This window comes from Parambassis ranga, chromosome 17 (assembly GCF_900634625.1).
Source record: "Parambassis ranga chromosome 17, fParRan2.1, whole genome shotgun sequence".
Lineage (NCBI taxonomy): Eukaryota > Metazoa > Chordata > Actinopteri > Ambassidae > Parambassis > Parambassis ranga.
The window spans coordinates 4,706,165-4,729,292 of record NC_041037.1 but is presented as its reverse complement, the minus strand read 5'-3'; the positions used below and the strand labels follow the sequence as shown (position 1 = coordinate 4,729,292).

Here is a 23,128-nt window from a genome sequence, read left to right as displayed (position 1 = left end):
GTATTGGGACGCTCACAGTATTAGTGGTAGAAACAGGCCTCAGCTCTGCTGTGCTTACGTTATGAATCTCCTCTGGTGACAGTAAATCCTCATGAAGGGAAGAGGAGCTGCTCTGCTCTGCGTCACCTGCATCTTCTTCTTTTGTTCCGTCCAGTCTTTCTTCCACAGTTTCCTTTTCAGAGTCTGCAGCGTCACCACTTGTCTTTGTGTCTGCTGCCATTTTTCCTCCTCCACCATGTTCTTCCTCATCTGTGTCACTTCGTTTATGCGTCAGCGTGGCCACATTTGCCTCTGCACTATTTTCTTTCAGTGCAATTGTGTGACCGTCTCCTAGCACATATTCACCTTCCTGTTTTCCGGGCGTGTCCTCCCTTGCACCTTCACCTTGTGCTCCCTCTGGCCTCCTGTCATCAAACTGAAACTCATCTGAAACACTTCCTGTTTCCTCTGTGCTTTGTACTTTAACAGCCTCACTCCCGAATCCAATCTCTGCTTCCATCTTATCCATCTCTACCTCCACTAACTCTCTGTCTCTTTCTGCTGCATTATTCTTTGTTTCTACCTGCATGTCCTCCAAAGTCATCATCAACATGCTGCTGATTATTCTGTTAAATTCTGTGTCTTCCTCTTCGCTGTCTGCCACCGTTTCCCATCTTCCCTGACTGTCTTTGAGTTCTGTAAACTTGTCTTCTCTCTTTGCCTCTGGCTGACTCTCATGTAGGGTTATTATCTCCTCTGCTCTCTCTGCTTCCGTTGTTTTTAACTCAGTCTCTAGTAGTTCCTCTGGCTCTTTTTCTTCCTCGCCTCCTTTTGAATCTTCTACTCGTTCGTCACACTTGTGTCTCTTTTCTATTACATCATCTTGCTGCAAAGTTTCATCCTGTTGGACATCCTCAGGTTTTGTCTGACTGTTCAAATCACTTTCTTCGCTGTCATTCCTCAAATCAAACATTTTCACATCTATCTCTCCAATGGACTCCCTCCTTCCCTCTGCTCCCTCCCACAGCTCCTCCATCTCAACGCTGCTCTCTGTTTCTCCCTCAACGACCTCCTGCTTTGACTTCCCCTCCTTCTGCCCCGCTCTGTCCAACTCATCCTCGGTGGAAGAAAACTGAGAGGCACTGACTAAACAGGCCAAATCACGCAGCGAAGCTGCCTGAACGGCTTTTTCTGCCTGCAGTTTCCACAGCGGCTCTTCATCCATAGCCTCCTCTCCCTCTTTGCCTGCTCTATCTAACTCGTCCTCTGTGGATGAAAACTGGGTGGCATCGATTTGACTGGCTAATCTGCACACTTTCAGTGCCAGATCCTCATTTTTTCCTTCCTCCTCTTCCTCTTCCCTCCTGCCAATTCTGTCCAGCTCATCCTCTGTGGAGGAAAACTGTGTAGCTCTGACTTCTTTTTCCAGCTGACAGAGTTGATAAGCAAGACCTTCCGCCTTCTCCTCCTCCTGTTTTCTATCTTCCTCCATGTCTTCATATCTGTCCCATTCCCCTTCACTCTGGCCTGCTCTGTCCAGCTCGTCATCAGTAGACGAGAAGTATGTGAGTCTGGACTGCGCAACAAGCCTGTACAGTCTGTATCTCATCTCTTCATCATCAACTTCCTTATCTTCCTCATCCTCTGTTCTTCCTCCTTCTAAATCTATCTCCATCTTCCACAAACTCTCATCTTCTTCCACCCCATCGATGCTTCCTTGTCTATCTTCCTCCCTCTCACAGCTATCGCCAGCATCTTCCTGTTCATTGAGTCCCTCTTCTCTGGTGGAGGAATCAGAAACTCGCCCTGATGTCTGTTGCGTGTTTGTGATCTCCTCATTCATCTGATTGGCTTCAATTCCAGGGGGGTCGAAAGGTTCAGGGGTTGTGGCTCCAGAGGTCTGGGTGTCAGGGGTGGCAGCATCAGAAGGGTGCAGAGAATCTTGGTCATTTTTGTCTAAATCCTGTAAATAAAAGAATTATACCTTATATAGGCTGTTTTCTACTATTAAACCAACAAGCTCCCACAAGTGGCTAAAATGTGTACTGCAGAAATAAATCTGAAAAGCATACAGGATCAATTTTGGAAATTATCTGACCCAAACTTTGTGATTATACTGAATTGTCCTTTTATTTTAGGCGTGTTTTTCATTATTAATAATGTAATGGTAATCTTCTTCCAATTTAATTTTAAAAGCATTTGTGTGTAAAAAGACATTAAGTTTCACTCTGCTTACCGATGCAGAAGAAGAAGCCGCCCGCTGTTTTCTGCTCCTCCTCTTCTTCCGTGATCTCTTGACTTTTCCCACCTCCAGCTCGGCAGCCACCTTCATCTCCTCCTGTCCTCCCGCTCCTTCCAGGTTAAAGTTAACATCGATGATGCTGGTCCTGCGGGATGATGAAGGTTTTCGGATTTCCGCAGGGACCTTCTTCTTTAAAAGAGCCAGCAGAGGTTTATTAGGCTTCCAGTTCCCCTCAGAGTCTGACAGACCGTCTCTGCTCCCTCGCCGTCCCATCGGCAACGACGGGCTCCTGTCTCCAGTGTCATAAAAGTTAAAGTTAGAGTCTGTCATCTTTCTGTGGATCTCCTGGAGGGCAGCTCCCCAGGAGCTGTCAGGTTCTGGTTTGGATTCGTTGTCCGATCCCAGGCCTTCGTAAGCAGACACGACTCCGGACTCCCTCTCCAAGGCGCTGTAGACCAGGCTCTTCCTTTTTGTGAGCAGGCTAGGGCGAGACAGCTGGGCGCTCTGCAGGGCAATCCAGTTCCCGTCTGGGCTCTTCAGCACTGAGGACACACCTCCGCAGCCACACACACACACACACACACAGGAACATATACAAAAACAAGCACAGTGGAGGCAGGTATTAGGTAACAGAGGGGTGCGACTGCATCATACCTGTTTAATCTCAACTGTAATTACTGTCAGCTGAATACTGTCATTATCTGTAGTTTTGATACTAATTGAGAGATTAGAAACACAGCAGCAATGCATACTGCATACATTTATGTGTCTAAAAGGGGAAACTCACCAGCGTTGTCCAGCCGGTCGACACTCTTCCATGCGGTCACAGCCGACACACAGCCTTCCTTCTTCAGTGTGTGTGTCGAGTCTTGTATCAGACCAGGCGGGTCATTGTCCAGCAGTGAGAAGGCAGAGTGTGACCTCTAAGAACAGAGAAATCAGAAAACCTCAGCAGACATCAGTGCAGACAGAAAACAAGAAGATATTGGCAGAAGTAAAAGTTAATGCACCTGTGCTGCATTTTCAAATAAAAGTAATTGATGTGTACGTAAACTCAAATTACATCACATCATGTGATTGAACCTGGGGTCAGTATTCCTCAAATTTAGGGGATAAAGAGAAAATGTATATTGGACAACTCTCAACCTGAATAAAACTTTATATGAAGCAGTTACTTTACTGCAGTTGGAAAACTACTGTTTGTGTTTCGGATTTTTACCCAGAGATTTGATTGATGTTTCAGGGAGCTGGAGGCCTGATCGCAGGCAGACTGATGATGATGAGGGTCAGTGTTGTGTTCGAGGGGCCAGTCATGGTCATATTCTGCCCTCATCTCAGCCAAAGACTTCCTCCTGCTAATGATCTTGAATAAATAGAGAGAGCTGGTTTACTTAAATGCTGAACATGGCTCCATGTCAGAATAGAAATCTAATATTTAGAGAACAGTTGTATTCAGATATATTAGTATTTTATTTTTTTTACTTTTTGCACAATAGTTTTGGCCAGTTCTTCGATGAGCTCTCCTCTGTGCTCTCGCAGATAGTGAGCTTCATTCTGCTTCTCCTGGTATATAAACACAAACAATATAAGTTACTCAGCACCAAACACATACGCTCAATACTACTCTATGATATACATGCTTGTAGCTCAAAAAAACATTTCATATCAGCAAAAGTAAAACTTTAAGAAGGTACCAAGAACAGAAATGTACTTAAAAATAGATTGTTTATCATACATACATCTAAAATGTGTGGATTGAAGACAAACATAAATGTACAAAAAGTTCTGAGACAAAAGACAGAAAAAGAAAACAAAATGGTTGATTTTGTTTCTGTCTAATTTTATTATTCTTAGTATTTAGAGTGAAAATTTCAGAATTAAAAATATATATTTGTGATTTAAATTTAGATTTGTTATTGTATAGATTGAGGTCATAATTCAGACTAAATTTATTTCAATTTTGATTGATAATAGTCTCAGATTAAACTCAAGATTATTTTAAAATATCAACTTCTGAATTGTGAGGTAGTCGTAATTTTCTCAGAATTCTGGGTTAGGGGAACTCTTTTTTTTGTAATGTATTTTTTTTTTCACTTCATCTGCAAAATGCTTTTTACTGTGCCCTTTGTCTGGGTCTGACAATGGCCCTGGTGTCGTCTCATACTGTTGTATTAATGTAACATTTGTACTGCAGCATAATCCGGATGGTTTAACATAATCTCAAACAGAGAAAGCAGCGAAGTCAGATTAAGGAGGAACTTGAGTGCATAGATTACAAAGAGCAACATGATGCAACAGTACTGCATGATGAAGATCACAGCTATACATGATTGCCTGTAATAACAGTCTATTTATATGAGAAGGAACACATAAATAACCTGACTGGAAGTGTCAATCTCCGCCTTGGAAATGGCCTCGTCTATGGCCTCCTCTGCCACGCGCATGGCCACAGTGAGCGTCTCTGCCATGCTGTGCTCTAAAAACAAACACAACAGTGCTGTTATTACCTGAAACAACCTTCTAATGCAAAATCAGGCAACATGATTCACCCTCATTATGTAACACTGGACGGATCCTTTTCACTGCATTTATTCATGTTTATAAAGCAGCACAGACAAACATATAACCATCAGGCCACTGCAGCTTTTCATTCATGTTAGTGCAGCGAACTGAAGGAGGGAGGAGACGTGAGGACAGAGTGGGACATGGAGGACAGAACAGTCCAACAACACAGAGTTTATGGATTAATGAGAAAATTAAGAACCCCCAAAGAAATAATTTGCAGTGACTTTCTTACAGATCAGACAGCAACCACAGGAGGAGGCAGGTTCACAAAGACCTAAAGAAACATGGACATGCTGAGTCTGAATGTTACAAACGATAGCTGTCAAAAAATGTGTCATAAATTTAATAACAGGCGACATTCTATCTTTTATTTGGCCCATATTCCCTGGTGGGAGGACGAAGTCTACAAACTCATTTTCATGTGTGAAACTCATAAAGCAGCTTGATCAGTTCTGATGCTGCTTTTCTCCTAGAAAACTCCACAAGTCCAGACGCCTCGCTTCAACCCCTTAGAATGAAAATGACCTGGATGACTGAGGATCTTCATCAACATGTCTCATGACCCAAAATGAATGTCTGATTATTGTCTAATCATATGCTACAACTACATGAAATTGGACATTGCAGAAGTGCTTTTATTTTTAACAACATTCATACTTTTACACAACAATCTAAAACTTTAGAACACCTGCAGATTAAATTAAATTTTAGCAGCTGTAAAAAATATTATATTATATATTTCCCTATATGATAAGTGATAATTTCACTACATAAAGTGGAATGTATTCTAGTCATGTGTTTGCCATGTTTAAATACGGAGAAAATGAAGAGAAACATCAAATTGACTTCTGCTGGTCCTGAGTCAGGCGTTTACCTGGCATTTCTTTTTTTCTTGTGCAGTTTATGCAGATTATTTAAAATTTTGGACATAAACATGCTATTAAAGGAATATAATTATATAAATATAATTATAGGGAATACACACTGAAGTCATTATGAAATGTGTCTGTACCTTCAGTTTGTCTATAGAACGTCGAGTCGCTCCCACAGATGCTGCCCTCATTATAGATGCTCTCCTCACAGGCGCCGCCCTCTGCAGGCACACACACACACACACACACAGATGTCCACATGAAAAGACACATACAGGACTTTCACATGGAATTAACCTGAAACCGAATCAGGGCAAACCTTTAAATGAGATGTAGGATTACAGAGATTAATGAATAAAAGTGTGCCTCTCCTCTTTCATCGGGTCAGTCATGTTTTAGTAAATATCACAGCAGCGTTGGAAGCTACACTCAGGGTTGATTTGTTAAGTGTATTTCTAAACAGTAAGTTGTTTCTGGCTCTGGGGTCTTTTTGCATCATGTAAATATTCAAGCAACAATGCGGCCATTTGTGGTTATATAACTGCATTACAGTGGCCTTGTGTGTGGTATTAAACCAAGCCTGGTTCAAAAGTACAGTAGAGTGCAGAGGGTCATGTCCAATCATTTTAAAGGGCACAGAGCACTTAAACCATATGAACTGTTAAGTATTTTTGATCCAGTGAGGACTCTTCACAGATGTGAACTATCTACTGGTGGTTTTTCTTTGAGGTTCAGGGGCAGAGCAGGGATTTTGTTCCACTGACCCTTAACAGATGTGTGTGCAGACCGCTGCACTGCAACATCTAATGAGTCAGGACACATTTGGCCCCAGTGCAGGGAACCACATGACCAACACAGCAGCTGAAGGTCACTGTTACCTTGAAGGAACCATGAGATGATCTGACAGCAGCATGCATGAGAATATGAAGAAGGTTTACGTGTATTATATGACACCAAATGAAGCAGAAAAATACTCCAACACTTAAAGGTAACGTGTGATCCTTCTCCTGTGAGGGGAGGTTTGTTATTAAGCACCAGAAGGTACTTTCAAAATAATGCGCAACTAGCACGTTGTCACAGAATATTTTTAACCAACTTTGTAAGGTGTTTTTATTTTCATTTGCCAACATTATTTAGATATCAAACAGTCATGAAATGTAGTCAGGGGTGTTTGTAACGTTAGTTGTTGATCCCTGTTTCTTCTCTGAAAACTAATAATTTCGGATTCAGAACGTTTGGGTCCAATGTTGATGTAATTCTGCGATTAACAGAATCTGTGATCACATTTAGTACTTAGGTGTATGTTCACTAATCCCAGCCTTTCAGAGAAGCAAAGATATTAACTTCAAAAATATTTGTATATAATAAAATTATGAATGATAATAATAATTTGTGAGTTTCGACTTACTAGTCTTTTATTTCATTTTTTGTTTGTTAATGTTTTTATTGTATTTTTTTTGCCCCTAACATTGTACTGGATGTCACATGAATTTCTATAACTAGAATTATTTAAATTGATGGTAAATAAATAAAAATTAATTCATCTTTTTTTAAGCAAAGGTTAGCTGAGTTTTTTGGTTTTCCTCTGCTCCTCAGGGTCACTGTGTTCTCTTGCTTTACTCTTTGGAGCAGGATGTCCAAATGAATCACTGAGTCTGGAGGGGAAGCGTTTCACTGCTACACAAATCTCACACAGGACTCAGGATCACACCGCGTTTAGTGCTCAAATGTCAGCGCTGTTCATGCAGCTCTCATTGTTCTTATGCAGGGTACCACTAGATCACTGCGAGTCACAGTCTGCAGATCTGCAGCTCAGACAACACAGCAGTTATAAATGAAAATGTACAATGCAGTGTGTGTTTGAGCTATACCTGCTCCAGCGGAGCGGTATCACTCCTCCCACAGGGGTCATAGCTCTGCATCATCTGCAGCCGGTAACCTCTCCTCCACAAAACGCACATAATTCTCTGAAATCCCTTGTTGGTTCAATCAGATCAGAGTCTCTGAACCGATGGCCTGGAAAAGCACTACTGCTTTGTCCCTGACTGGATCTGTACACTGGAGCATCTGCTGCAGGGTGAACAATGTCAGCAGAGCTCTGTGAATACATCCTACACGCTGGCTTCTTCTCAGAAACAGCTAAAGATCAGAACACGTAAATACAGTCAGATTTTAGCAGCTATATCACTTCCCCTCACATGGAGAAGACTGCATATGAATCAGAGAAGACTCTGGTTGTTTAGCTGCCACTATGTGTCTAGGTATCTGCTCTGGTTCTATAGACTTGTTTAATGGTTGTACTTTAAAGTTATTAATGCAACATCTTATACTATATACCGGTATGTATCTTATACTATACTGTAATATACTTGCTTACTTGCTAAAATTATGTGCAAATGCATATTTTTGTCCATATCTGCTTCATTTGGTTGTAAACACACTCTGTATTCTACTTTGCAGAGTGAGGCACAGACTCCCTGCTAAGTGAAGACACGGAGGACAAACATTAATATATTTGGTGTCTGGCAGCAGCAAAATAATCTGCTGTAGATATGTGAGATGGAAGCCAAGAGCTTAATCCGTCTCACCCTCTTCCTCACTTCTTGTTTGGCTCTGAGACATCAGACTACACACAACAAATTCAAATCAATAAGAAGCTCATGTAGGTCTGACCTGGAGGGAGTTAGTGTGTTTCTAACATGCAACACTGTACAGGCGCTCAGCTGAGAATTTACCGGTCAGCTCTGAAAGTGCGCTGTGCTCCGCCAGGTGCTTCCTGTAGAACGTCTTCAGCACTTTGGCGCTGCCGAACCTCTTGAAGCGTTTCTTCACATTTGTGTAGTACCACTCCAGTGACTGTGTCTTCAACAGCCTGCCAGGTGAAACAGAAAAGCATCAGTCAGTCCAGGCACTAACTGATGCACAGAACATCAAAAACCCCTGACAGGAGTGAAGGACACTGACAATTCAGCAGTCCTGTTTGTTCTGTTTTAAGTAACTCTGAAATGAAGTAGGGTTAAAAATGTTTAGGAATGACAGCTGTAGGATACTTCACAGATACTCATGTTTAATGAGTTACCATCTGTTTGCTGAGTAACCGTAAGAGTGTGTGTGTGTACAGCGGATGGGCTGACAGGAAGTGGAGGTGACACTGTTTTCACAGCGTGGTGCGTCCTCATACAGACTGAGCTAACTGGAGGGAAACTGTCAGTGAGACTTTAACAACCCGCTCTCCTCCTGCCACTGTAACCAAACCTCCATCATTAGGAAGACCACTGAGGTGGAAGAGAACTTCTCTTCAAGAATTTAATGAAGTCATTAATATTTTTTAAAACACTAATGTGTGTTTTTTTTGTTTCCTGGCATGCTAATTAAACAGCTAGCTCCCCTGTCCCCTTGCTCGCTAATTCAAAGGTCTTTATACAGCAGCTTGACCTGGATGATTGACAGCGTCCTCAGACATATATCACAGCTGGTTGTTACATTTTCTACTCACTACATCATACGATTTCCTGCAGGTTGTTTTGTGTAACGTAATTTATAGACTTATGTGTCCAGCAGTTTGGGGCTGCAGCATCCATAATGCCCTAAGTGGCAATCTCTGACATTAAGGAACGAAGCAAATAAGTGCCAAAAACTGTAGTTACTCTAATCGCCGCTCCAAAAGTCCTTGTTTAGTTCTGAATGATTGTCACGTCTTACCACTAAGGATGTTTGCTTTGTGCACACTTTCCTTGCTATATCAGTGTATAGTATATATGTATAGTGTATCATCTTTTAAAGGCAAACAAATATTCTTTGCTCCACACTTTAATTATGGGGGTGAAATCTACATGTCTGAAAGGTGCGTTAAAGCAGCTACTTCCAAATTTCATGAAAACTAAGCTGTGAATTGCTCTGAAAATACATTTTATGTTGCTTCACATCCTCCAGCCTCCAGCCTCGTAAGTCTGTCATGTTGCATTGGAACAAATGTTAGAGCTGGAGGACTGTAACTTAGTGATGGTGTTGTGTGTAGTGTAGCGCTAAATCCATCTCTCCAGCAGCAGAGGAAGTTCTAAATAACCTTTGACTGTCAGCTTCACATATTTAACTAAGCCTCCGTATATCACACACACAAACTACTAACAACAAAATCTTTGCACTCCCAGCTGCTGCCGCTGACCTTACCTGCTCTTCTGGCAGACGGAGCAGAGCCAGGCTTTTTCCCGCTTGTTGTAGACCCGGCAGGCCTTGCAGACGTTGTAGCGGCAGTCCTGGCACTGGCGCTTGGGGTTGAACAGGAAGGTGAAGGGCGAACAGCAGCGGATGCAGCAGCGCTGGTTGAAGCAACTCTGCCGTGACAGCAGGAGGGATCGACTGCCCTCCTCATCCAACTCCTGCTTCAGTTCACTGTGAAGAGGAGGATGAGGAGGAGGAGGGGAGGGATGAGAGAGAGAGAGAGAGAGGTTAGAGGGAGGAAGATAGTGAAACCAGGAGTGTGTGTGTGTCTGTGTGTGATGTATAAAATCTGTTACAGTCCTCACAGTCGTGGGTTTACTGTGTCAGAGTGCACATTACCAAACAAACAGCACTGATCCGCCCTTTCATGAAAATGGAGCAGAATTTAAAAGTCGGTCATTTTCTAATTGTCATTAAAAGCTGAGTGAATGCTGAAAAAGCAGCCAGATGACACGGGGCTTTCCCTTCATGCAGATGAATTATTACAAGGTGTTCAGGGCTGAGAACATTATCAAAAGATGAAATTCTCATTGTGTGAATATTTAAGCAGAGCATTTATCATTCCATTTAAATGCCTGACAGAAAGGTTAAAGGAGAAGGAGGAGCTGAATAATACATCAGACAGCAGCAGCAGCTTCTCTGCACATACGGCCACAGGTGGCAGACGGCTGATTCTGGTGTGTGGACTCACTCAGCATCACTGATTTATTAGCAACGTCTAGAATTCAAATTAAAGTTCATTATTGTCACCCGACTTCTAAAACAACCCAGAGCAGGAAAACTAAACACAGAATGAAGACACTGGTGTATTTCTCCATCAGGACACCAGGACTGAATCATTTATAGGTGATTACAGCTGGAGACTGATGGAGTCTGACATGATGAGGACAGAGGCACAAACAAGGAGCCACTGACAGCGAGGAAACTTTATTCAGGTCCTCTCTGTGGAAATACTGCGCTCTGTTTTTAAAATAGCTTCCAAACCTGTTGTACACATCACTGCACATTTGTTTTCGATTTAGCTTCACCATCAAAACTACCTGGTTAGGTCGAGGTTTGGTTTTCTGTGCGGCAACATTCTCTACTGCAACAAGCTTCTCCTTCATTTTACCTCAATACTAAAATATCAGGTCCTGTTTTAATTATAGACACTGCATTTATATGACATCAGACACACAAAACATCAGTGAGGACAATGCAACAACTCCATGGCTGAAAAACTAAGGCCACGCAGAATTGTTAGAAATTGCAGTTCACCTCAGAGCCTCTGGGGTGTAGAAAAACATTTTTAGAAGCTGAAAAGCCACATTTCCTCAACAGCACAGCAGCACAAATCTTCAGGTGTTGCCTGTAACACTCAAACTATAAAAATTTAACCATGTCCCTCAGCTGCCTGTCGAAACCAGAGACGACTGGCCACTCAGTACTGCAGCACATCCATTACTGAAGCTCCACGGAGGATATAAATACCTCTCAGACAGTCTGACAGTCACAGCAGGACAGTGAACTAACATGCAGAAATATGTGTCCGTTCTAAACAGGATCTCTCACAGTACTCGGCTGGAGCTCTCAGAACCAAGCGAGACTAATGTCTCTTATTCTAAATGATACAAGCACAGAGTTTTGTGCAGCTCACACACAGAGGCCATCAGCAGCAGTCCTCCTCACAGAGAGTCTGTTTGTTGCTGTGTCCCCACGTTTGAATGTGTGTTTTCCTTTTGTTTAAAGACATGAATGAGGGGTTTATTGTTCTTTATACACACTGATGTGTTTCCAGACACTTTACCTGTTGTGCCATGTTTAACCAGCAGGGGGCAGTGTTAGAACATTTTAGAATTAGAATATTTTTGGTTATTAGACTCATAAAAGATCATGAAGTAAGATTAAACAAACAACTGATAAAATGATAGTTAAAATGTCAATAAATGAAAAATAATTATATGAACAAAAACATTTTTGTTTCTTCCTTTATGTACATTCATACTGGTACATTCATGTCATGCTCTTTACTATAGAATAGAATAGAATAGAATAGAATAGAAATACTTTATTCATCCCAAGCTGGGTAATTTGACTGTTGCAGCAGCCAAATACAGTCACTTATTGTGATATGTAAAGGTTTTAAAGGTTTTTATACAATAGAAAACATGTTCTTCTTTAGATACAACTCAGGGATTTAAATGCTATCTAGGTGTTTATATATTTATTATATATTTCAATTTCATATTTATCTTTGATTTCTATTTGTCTGGAATTCTGATGATTCTAAGAATTACAGCTGCAGAAAGGAAGCTCTGACGCAAAGAAACTTTCACAGATGTTTCTTGAAGCCTCAATACTGTAAGGAGAAATAATAAAAAGGTAATGTTAAGACAATAAACATACTACACTGGCAGGACGGGGAGGGGAGTCTGAGGAGGGCCAACGTTTCTTAAGTCTTTTTATTGTTCTAATGATTTATGAAATAAAGTGTAACCTGACTCTTTGTATAAACCTAAAACTCATTCCTGATCTCTGACTGCCGGACCAGACCGGATGAACAAAGGTGGTGGCAGCTTTCAAACTTATGTTTATTACAGTATTTAGTGTCTAGGCAGAAGCCAACAGTTTGGTGCTGCTGTCTGAGCCTTACATTTAATTTTAATTGTTTCCATTAGAAAAACTTGGCAGCGGAAAACGTGACCGGCAGGTTTTCAGTTCACCGGACAAATGTTTTATTATCAGAATTTATGGAGCTTAAAATGATCAATGATATCAAAGCTTATCAATTAGAATCTTTTCAATGAAAAGTATAGGCTTCCTCAAAGTATAAAGTGCCATCAATTAACTCCCATGCGTAACTTCTAATATAAATACTGCACAACATGATAAAATTGCAAAACAACAGGCATCGGGACTGACACACCTCTCTCTCTCTCTCTCTCTGCAGGCACACTAGAGACGGGACCATGCAAGCTATCTTGGCCAGTTTAGTGCACTAGATGTATCTGAAATCTAATGAGGAATTTGCAGTTGAGAAGTTCAAGCCTCTAGTCAGGGAGAAGCGATGACATCTTGCTGCGCACTTGTGGCATATGAGCGGGGCTGTAGCTGCAGCGGACCTGTCCTCACTTGTAATTTATTTGATTCAAAATTCAAATTGTACTTGTAGGGACTATTTTCACTGGCGGGCCTCTCAAGCCCACCTGGCACCTCACCACACGCCCCACTATTTGAGAAGCACTGCCTTTAATCCAAATGGTCAGCCCCCATACATGTGTGTACATTTGCTTTTGAAAAACATAGTGCTGGACAGTTATTTTAACTGAGCGTAACTAGTTATAAAGAATGAACACTGCTAAACTACAACAACTACCGTAATTAGTCTGTTCATTTCTCCAATAATCATGCAGTTTAAACAAAGACACACTGGATTATGGAACCCTAAATAACGATTAAATACACACATTAAAAAAGTGTGTGTGCTTCAGATGTGCTCTGAGCTAACAGTTCGTCCCTGCATGAGAAAAAATGTCGCCCTCTTGTGAAAGAAAACGGCACCAAGATGTGTTCATCTCTTCCAAACATGAGCTCCTGACCTTGATCGCTTTCCTGTGCTCCCCGTCTATCACTCATCCACATTCACATAAGCTCCTCAGTTTCATCTCAGGGGGCGTCTGCATGAAGTGAGAGCTCACTCAACAAATCAAAGGGAGAGGAAGCAGAAGACTGAACAGTATGTCTGACATGAGGGGCCTACCTCGTATAGATGTCATATCTGCAAACGATGCAGGACCTCCTGCACCGATGAATGGATGAACCTTAAAGCTGTTAGGCAGCATTCGGCAGCCGTACAACATCTTTCACAAAGCATGCTATGACTGTGGCACAGAAAACACACCAGATATGTTCTCCTGTGAGCAACAACACGTCAGCAAACAACACCAACATTAGCTGTTGGTACGCACAGTTGTTTACTAGAAGTTACACAAAGTAAACCTCCTAATCAATGTGGATTATGACACCACACACATGCTTGAACCTCAGTGTACTGCGTGTTTGAAGCTAAAACAACTGCAGTTCTAATTAAGTTAATTTACTCAGGTTTCAAACCAAACTATTACAAGGTTTATTAATAATTAATAAGTAATAAAATGAATCAGCTTCTATGTCTGTCTGTATAATGTTGGACAAGAACAGAGAATAGACTTTACAGAACATCAAATCATATACAAACTATGCCACCTAGTGTCCAATACTTGGAAGTGCAAGGAAACGTCACTGCAGCCCTGGACAGGATACTAGACCAAGACACACAACCAGAGCCCATCAGAAACCTCAAATGCCCTTCTACAAACACCGGCTGCAGTTTACCAAGAGGAGGCTCACCTGGTCCTAGTGGTGAAAGGAGCTAAACTGCTAAAATATTTATAATCATTATCATATTTAATTTTACTTTTGGCAAACAAAGTCAAATATACTTCAGAACTGACATTTTCAAAAAAACAGGACTAAAAGAAAAAGGTTTAGTCAATGAAGATCACGACTGTGAAGAGAACCCAGCTCCTGTTGTGAGACATCAATAACAACTCTACAGAAACATCCAGTGCAGCCGCTCCTCAAATCTACAAATGCAGGTTAATAACTTACTCAGGACAAATTCTGGGGCAGGACAAAATAAACAGAAAGATTCATTTAAAACCCTGGAGATCGGAGAGATTCCAACAGAAACAATAACAGACTGAAGTCATCTCATTAGAAATTATATAATCTGCCTTATCAGCACTCTGAACAGCACTTTAGCAGCTTAACTTAATGTAGAAACAGACTTCAGCTAATGGACCGAACTTCCACAGTGAAGCTTTGTTGATGTTCAACCAATAGAAGCAGATCATTTCCCACCATTGTGCACCTCTCAGACACATTACCATACAGCTTATATTGTGTTTGCATGTGCAGGTTTAGAGGAAGTTACTCAGAGTACAACAGGAAAGGGCTTCACTTCCTGTCCACAGTTTTCAGGACACACTTGAGAAGCAGAAAAAGAGAAATCTCCACCAAGGTTTGAAAACGCCTCAAATGCAAACTTTGATCATGTTGTGATCGCAGAGTAATAAAAAGACTAAATTTAGTTCTTTTTCCATCTCTTCCTTCATCTGTTAAAACAGTAAAGTGAATCTGATGATGTCTTTTATTAGAGTCAGTAATTCCTGTGTTGTGTAAACCTCAGATAAGACTTTAAGGTCAAACCACACCTTTGTTTTGAAGACCCTGAGAGTTCAGACGTTCACAGCTTTAGCCTCCACTTCTCACCTGAGTCGCTCCTCTTCCTTCTTGCGAAGCCTCATGTCCCTCTGCACCACCTGCAGCACATGCTCCGCCTCATTGTCCGTGAGTCCCGACAGATCCAGCTTCCGACCCATCGCTGACGGCCGACCCACTGTCTCTCTTCCCCTCTGACCTCTGACCAATCAGCTTGCTGATTTCATCTGAAGCAAAGGAAAATATACAAGTCAGCAGCTTTTAAACACACTCAGTGAAAGTTACATTGAATATACAGCCACACAGAGTTAGTGGATTTTCTGTATTTGTGCATAAAGGTTACCCTGGGCTCCTTTGTAACATTGTGGCCTGTTACATGACTTGTTTTTTGAGGTAATCTTTGTTAATAGAACACTTCTGGGCAGGGAAACACAATCTGTCTGTCTGTGGATTTGTGGAGTCTAAACTCTTTAGAGATGGTTGTGTAAACTTTTCCATGTTTGTATGAGGCTCACAAAAATAGTCCTTTGCTGACGCTGTTATACATTTCTACAAACACAAGTTACAGAGATCATACTTGGACAGATCATGATGATCATTGATGAAGCATGTACAAATAGATTGATTAATGTTGCTGAAGGAATTACATCTAAAATAAACCTTTATCTGAATTGGATGCTTTCCAAATCAGACATTTAAGACTCAGACTCGTGTATTTATTATTTCACTGTTACTTGTATAGAGTGTCTTGATGGTTGGTCTGCCTCTCATCTATCAGTCCCACACAAACAGCTCTCTGAAGGAGCACAACTGTGCAGCTGAAACGCATTTTCACGTCCTTAAAGCCACTTACACAAATAAATCAGGGGTATTAACACCGAGCATGACTGAAGTTGTTTTCTGCATTAGCATTCCTGAGGAGGAAATCTCTCCAGACAAACTTTACCATCAACTCAAACACGATGAGGTGCACAGATGAATAAATGACACTATTTTACTAACGGCATATCAAGGCAATCTAAACTATAAGGAAAAATAAAGACATTTAACAGTTTGTTGAACAAGTTGTTTTCAGATTACAGAGTTTTTTTTCTGTATTTGCCGATAAGAAAATATGAACGTCAAAGAACTCACGGGTCTCTGGGTGTGTTTCCTTCGCTGTTTGGAATAATCACCTTCTTCTCAAAAAACAGAAAAGACCCAGTTTACTCCTCTTATCTGTGACTTGACGTGAAAACGACCAGACAGGGATAATCTAAGGACCCTGGCAGCTGCTGCTGAATTGTTTCCCACTTGTTAGAGGAAGGAGTCCATGAGCAGCTCTGACCGCAGCCAGTCCCGCTTTCTGAGAGAAAATCAGGATAAAGCCTGATTAGAGACTTCCAGCGTCTCTTTGCTGGCCAAGACCACATGGAAGCGATGAATAAAACTTTACTTAAAAACAGATAGATTACACAAACAAACCTGGACACTGATGATGAGGGAGTTTTAGGTGATTCTTGCCAAAACGTGTGATGAGCGGCGTTGATTAATTAATTAATAAACTGCAGTAACGTGCAGTAAAGTTGCTGTTTGGGGGCTCAGTTGAGGATAAAATTGTTTACTTATCTGTATATATGTCTGGCCTGGCTACAAAAGCTGCAGAAAACAAAAAAGGGCAAAAAGAAACAGACAGGAGTTTCAGACGAAGCAGTAAAACGGGATAAAAAGGTGCAGGCAGCAGTGAAGGGAAACTCTCTACAGACACCTGGTGGACAGGAGGAGAACTGCAGACAACTGAAGGCTATTTAATAACTAGCATTACAAAGCCATATAATGTTACAGATTTTAATTAACTATTCTGCTCAGCTGTGCCAGTAAATAATATGACAGTAATCTGAACATACCAATTTAAGGAGGATTAAGGCCTAAAACATCATTTGACTGTATTACTGAATTACAGCCATTCATTGCTTCTCAGATTTCTTTTGTTTTGTTTTTTGTTTGTTGTTTTTTTTTGCAGATTTCATACACTGCTGGACCCCTAGATGATCTTGCAAAAAATCGGTTTGAAAATAGGTTCAGGAAAAAAAAAAGATTGTCCTCATGTCCCCTCCAGGGCTTTGTAGAAGGTAATACTAAAAGTATACTAAATATTGATCAATGCAACCAACATGGACGTCACTAGGGTTGACAGATGCTCCCCTAAATGCCCCCCTAAAATAGGGCTAGCGACGTCCACAGCAACCAAAGATAATTTAATACGCAAAACAATGTTTGAATACATACATGAAACAGAAGTTCTTAATTTTACCATGTATGAACTACCTGTTCGTACTTAAATGATAATCAGCTTCAGTTTTGGATGGAGACACTGTTTAATCCAGCCTTGCATGGTTCATATATTGCCGGACTAGAGCCCCTTCAGGCCAAAGCTCAGGGGTGTACATTTCACCAATGTCATTGCATTCAGCAGTCACAGAGGCAACCCTGCTATGGGCATTGTCAATTTTCTGGCAGCTGATCACTCTGTTTAGCTTTCTTTTAAGATAACAAACGTGCAGCTATTTGCAGGACTGCACTAGATTATCATTCTCAGACATTTCAAATGATCAAATTGTGTCAGCTGGGGATGAACAGAGCAAGCAGATTAATGTGTGAAGGTTTTGTAGATGGCTACTGGAAGATAAACTTACATTTAACCCAAAGTAAGCACACATTGGTTAATCATGGCACAACTGGTTTAATTAGAAATCCACAGAATGACAGTTTTTTTAAACAAAACAAAACACAAAAAGCATTCAAAACAAACACTCTTTCTTAGAAGCAGTTAGGGCCCTATCACGTGTGTGGCAAATCCACACAGAAACAATATTCAGAAAATAATATATTTCATTTCTTAAAAAATTCAAATGAGGTAGGTAAAGTTTCAGAAATAATAAATAGATAAATAATAAAAACTTCTTAAGACAGGGGTTGATAAAGGATATTGATAACAACCTCATTGTTAGTTGTTTTCTATGACTGGTTCACAAGTCAGCATGTCTCAGTGTGTTTTATATTCACTGCTTGGTGGAGGTGTTGTCATTTCTTATGATGCTTCCTCATTCTTGTGTGGAACTTGTTGGTGCTGCGAATTCCATTCTAAGACTGTAACAGAACAGATGGATCAAGTCAAAAGGAAAATATAGTCATGTAGGTTTAAGGTCGAAAGTGTTTTGCTCTTTACATGCAGCAACAGCACATGGCTTCACATCTATACCCAACTAATCAACCATAAAATCCAGTTAAATTAACAATAGTGTTTATAATGGCTTGTGGTTTAAAGGGTGTAGCACTGCGTTTCATTCTGTCTCTTTCTGTACATTGTGTGCTGTTCTGTCATTATTTTTTAAAAACTTTTTATGGCTACTTAGGATTGTATCAAATCACGTGCAGCTTTCTGTGTAAGGCAATGAAATGTTCCCACTTTAACGTAGCACACAGAATAAAAACCTGACTTTTCTCAGACTATTGTGGTTGTTTTGGGCTACTTCTTGTTCTTCCTTTAAGTGTATACCTACCGACACGTTGTATCAGCCAAAGACAAAGGCTTGCTGCTGGCCCTGTTGCAGATTTTCCTGCTCACAGCCTTCAGTTCTACTAATTCAGCTGCTGTATTGAACAACAATCCTCAACAACAACAGCCTGTTGGTCTGGTAAGAAGCTCCTATTGTCTGTTCAGACTCTTATTAGACTAGTTGTAATGTTAATTATTCTGTGTTTTGTAATGCTTATGTTTATTTTGTTGAAAAAGTAGTAGCAGTATAGAATACTATCTAATATGTGCTGCACAGTGTGAAGGTACCAGTGACTATCACTTTCTGTGTCTGTGTGCACAAGAAAATCCTGTGCACAGAAAATATTCACATGTGAGAATGAACAACTGAAGGATCTCCGTGCTCTGCAAAAATAAAATCACATTAACAGGTTAGCATATGTTCAACTGTAAGCTAAATATCATAAAAAATGCAATTCCAGTGCAGGAAGTTAAGTGCAATAGAAACATATATGTGAGGTTTAAGGGTGTTTCAATGTGCTTCTATGTTGGGAGGTAAAGAGCGAAACTATTTAGACACAACATGTACGATTACATACTGATGAGTCACAGTGTCAGGAATCAGGAAGGAGGAAGAAAAAACAGAACCAGCCATTCTACCTGAAACTCTCAGTAGTGTCTGGTAGAATGGCAGGGTGACAAACGAGGCCAGAGGAGAATCAAAGGACATAAATGAGGAAGGATATCAGAATTGGTGGGAAAACAGGTAGGACCTGGCCTGATGCCAAAATTAAAATCATATATTCCTGAAGTATGAAATCAATCCCTCATTTTCTATTTTATTTTCATATTAGGACCGTCGGCTTCCTGGAAAACTACAGCCATATTGTTGTTTGTTTTTACACTGAAAAAACACTGCCTCTATATTTGATTTAATTAATTTGCAGTCAAAGCAACAGCACTTGGAGCCAAGGATGGCTTGTGTGGGGTGAAGTAGTTACTATATTCACAATATCCCAATTTGCTTGTTGTTGCTTGTTGTTGTTGACACACTGGTATTTTTAACAACTACATAATTAGGTACTCTTGGCTGAGATTTCTTTTACAATATTCAGCTTATATAGCATATATATGTGTGTGGAATATTTTGTTAAATATATATATAAAAGTCAAGCCAACAGCTAAACAAGATTATCCTTAAGTTTAAATTGAGCTCAGTTTGCAGTCAAGTCATGCATCAAGTTGTCTGACTTCAGTGTCAAGGTCATGAGTTAAGGGAAACATCAAGCTGATGTGTTGTGTCTCAAAGTAAAACATCTAATCTGATCCTGTTTTAAATCACAGCAACTTTTTCAAAGATAGAATTCACTCATTTACTCACCCAACCTGTTATCTGGGAAGGGCTGCTGCAGTTGGTTAGTCATGACACAACTGGTTTAATTAGAAATCCACAGAATGACAGTTTAAAAAAAACAAAAAAACAAAACAAAATAAAAAGAAAAAAAAACATCCAAAACAAACACTCTTTCTTAGAGCAGTTGGGGCCTATCACATGTATGGCATGCCCATTTGTTTAAATGCACATAGAAATGTTTTTGTTGGACCAATAAAAGTTATTTCACTACTGAAATGTTTCTGTTTCCATAAGGTAAAATATATATGTTAAATTTACTGCTTCAACAGCTCGGCAAGTGACAAACTGATGCAATGATTTTACTAAGGGGTGTCCACATTTTTTGTATAAGATTGTATAAAATGCATTAATGGGGGAAGACTGACTATTCAGTTAAGTACTGGAAAAATGTTGATGAAGATTCTCAGTCATCCAGGTCATATTCATTCAGAAGGTTGAAGCACGGCATCTGGACTTGTTTGGGACAAAACATCCATTAAATTCAACTGTTTTAAAATATATCAGATAAATATTTTCTTCATTAACTACTTTTCATCAGAACTGAAGTTGATGAAAAGGTTTATGCAAAAAAATATGAATAAAATATTTATCTGATATATTTTTAAAACAGTTGAATTTAATGGCCGTTTTTGTCCCAAACAACATAAATAGTGTTTACGAATGTTGCACAAGGGATAATTATATACATCATAGAATTATCAATAGACCTGATGATGAAGATCAAATTATACGAGTAGGTGTCAATAGGTAATATAAGATTTTTTCTGTTTGTATGTTTAAGAGTCCGGTTAGTTATACACTTTTTTATATCAATGTTTGTTAGTGGACTAGTCTTTTCAACAGGAATCAAAGCAGCAGAACATTTTCTTAAACTTTGCTTCTTGCATTATACAATAATTTAATTTGTATGTTTATTTTTATTTTTCAGGAAAACAGATTCTGCATTTGAAAACCAGCACTTAATGAACTGAATAAATCAACAAAAATGGGGAATGCAGTGCCATCAGAATGTCACATGGGTGACAGCCTGCGATGTCATATATGTCAGAAAGTCCTGCCTCCATGCCGTTCCTTCAAAGACTTATACCAAGCTACGGTTCATACGCGACACGTACATGTATTTAATGGAGGAGAATACTACAGACCAATTGGCCATAATAATTTATATGAATGTGAGTACTGCTTTAATAAGCCAATCAGAGATCAGGAGAAAGAGAGGAGAGAAGAGGAGAGGAGAAGACAAGAGGAGGAGAGGAGAAGAGAAGAAGAGAGGAGAAGACAGGAAGAGGAGAGAAGAAAACAGGAGGAGGAGAGGAGGAGAGAAGAGAGGAGAAGACAGGAAGAGGAGAGAAGAAGACAGGAGGAGGAGAGGAGGAGAGAAGAGGAGAGAAGACAGGAACAACTAAATCAAAGACTAGAAGAATCACACAAACGAGCCAAAGAGCAGTATGAGAATCAACTGGACAGCAACATTTCAGAAGGATACGAATACAAACAAAATGTTCTAAAAGAGCATCTGGATGAGTTTGAAGCTAAATATGAATCAGACCTTGATGAGCTTCTAAAAATCCTCTCTGTGAAATGCAGCATCCCAGTTGAAAATCTCAGTCTTGCTCAGCTAACAGCTGATCAGCTGGGGCAGGTCCTGTCAGTCCTGGACAAACTTCTCTTTGATGAATGGCTCAGTGATCCTCCATCTCTCAGCACTCTGCAGCACACTCAAGTGTTCATCACAGAGCTGTGTGCCCTGTCTCTGGAGATATCTGAGGGAGTCTCCCTCCAAACGGTCTCCAATCAAGTACAGTCTTTGGTGGTGTCCATCAGCCAATCAGCATCTGATGCTGTTCAGAGTTTCTTGCTGACTCAAGCTCTGTATCTGAACCTGATGTACTTTTTCACTGACCATGGTGGCTCTGATAACGACGCAGTCCTCATTGCCAAACACTGGGCTGAAGAAGAACTTTCCACAGAGAACCTCTTTCTTATTGACTTCCTGGGCACCCTCACATCATCACTGCAGAAAGCAGTGGAAACAGCTTCTCCTTTAAAGGTGGAAATCCAGTGTTTGAAGCTTCTTTTACACACACTCACACATCTGAATGGAAAAGAGGCCAACTCAGAATCCAATGAAATGCTCCTCAGACTTGTACAAACAAACCAATGGACCCCAGCAGAGGCACTGACTCTGCTTAAAGCATTGTCACTGAAAAATATGGAGGATGTTTCAATGATGAAAGCCATTACACTGGTTACAGTGTATGCCATATCACCAGAGTGGACAGATGAGTCAGGACACTCTCTGGTCCAGACTATTGACATTTCTGACCCTGAGACATTCCATCAGGATTTCCAAAAGACTCTCAGGAGGAAAGATGAGAGCAGCCTGGATGAAGCTCTACAAGAGGTAAAACTGTTTTGGAAATTGGATGATTCTCAGAGTGATATCATAAAAAATGTGACCAGTGGTGTCCTACAATATTCTGAAAATATACCAAAAGATGCAGCATTTATGAAAGATTCCTTTAAAAGTGTAACCCTGAGTGAAGACCACATGAAGAACTCTCTGTGTCAACTCTGCAAAGCAGTTTTTGAATCAAAAGGCTGGTGGCCTACAGTGAGGCACATGCTGCGTTGGTGTGCACTGGTGCTGACTGAGAAGAGTGAAGTGCTACAGCTGGTTGGTATGAAAGAAGACTCATGTGTCACTGCCATGTTTGCAGCCACACAAGTCTGCATGGGAAACAAACTGGACATTGTGTTGAGCTCTGATGCTCCTTCACAGCACAGAACTATGGAGTGGTCTGACTTCTACAAGAACCTCCACATTTCTCTCAAAACAAACAAGACAAAAACTGCATCATACAGGGATGTTTATGAAGCAGACATTGTGTACGGCACCATGGATGACTTTGTCTCTGATTATTTTCAACACAGTATAGAGGTGATGGAGACAAGGAACCCTCAGCTGAGTCGTGGCTTTATCATTGAAGAACAATGTGTCAATGCTTTCTATGATCTGGAACTCTCCCGGCTCAAAGAAAATAATTTCCTGGTGCCTGCTGCAGAGGTCCTGCAAA

The 23,128-nt window shown here is 40.5% G+C and overlaps 1 protein-coding gene across 7 annotated transcripts in view; it reads right to left on the bottom strand.

Annotated features, from left to right (window-relative positions):
• Positions 1-23,128, bottom strand: part of myripa (myosin VIIA and Rab interacting protein a) — a 110,403-nt gene that overhangs the window by 2,147 nt on the left and 85,128 nt on the right. For 4 of the 7 annotated variants that reach the window (XM_028426692.1, XM_028426695.1, XM_028426694.1 and 1 more), the window contains 10 exons: positions 15,172-15,347; positions 9,829-10,050; positions 8,394-8,530; positions 5,799-5,879; positions 4,600-4,697; positions 3,704-3,784; positions 3,441-3,584; positions 3,009-3,144; positions 2,216-2,775; positions 59-1,942 (listed from right to left, as the gene is read on the bottom strand). In XM_028426692.1, the coding sequence (XP_028282493.1) occupies positions 59-1,942; positions 2,216-2,775; positions 3,009-3,144; positions 3,441-3,584; positions 3,704-3,784; positions 4,600-4,697; positions 5,799-5,879; positions 8,394-8,530; positions 9,829-10,050; positions 15,172-15,281 (3,453 nt within the window). In that variant the 5' untranslated portion in view covers positions 15,282-15,347. Of the gene's footprint in view, positions 1-58; positions 1,943-2,215; positions 2,776-3,008; positions 3,145-3,440; positions 3,585-3,703; positions 3,785-4,599; positions 4,698-5,798; positions 5,880-8,393; positions 8,531-9,828; positions 10,051-15,171; positions 15,348-16,254; positions 16,458-23,128 lie in introns of those variants that run through there. The other 3 variants (XM_028426691.1, XM_028426697.1, XM_028426696.1) reach the window with 2 other exon arrangements.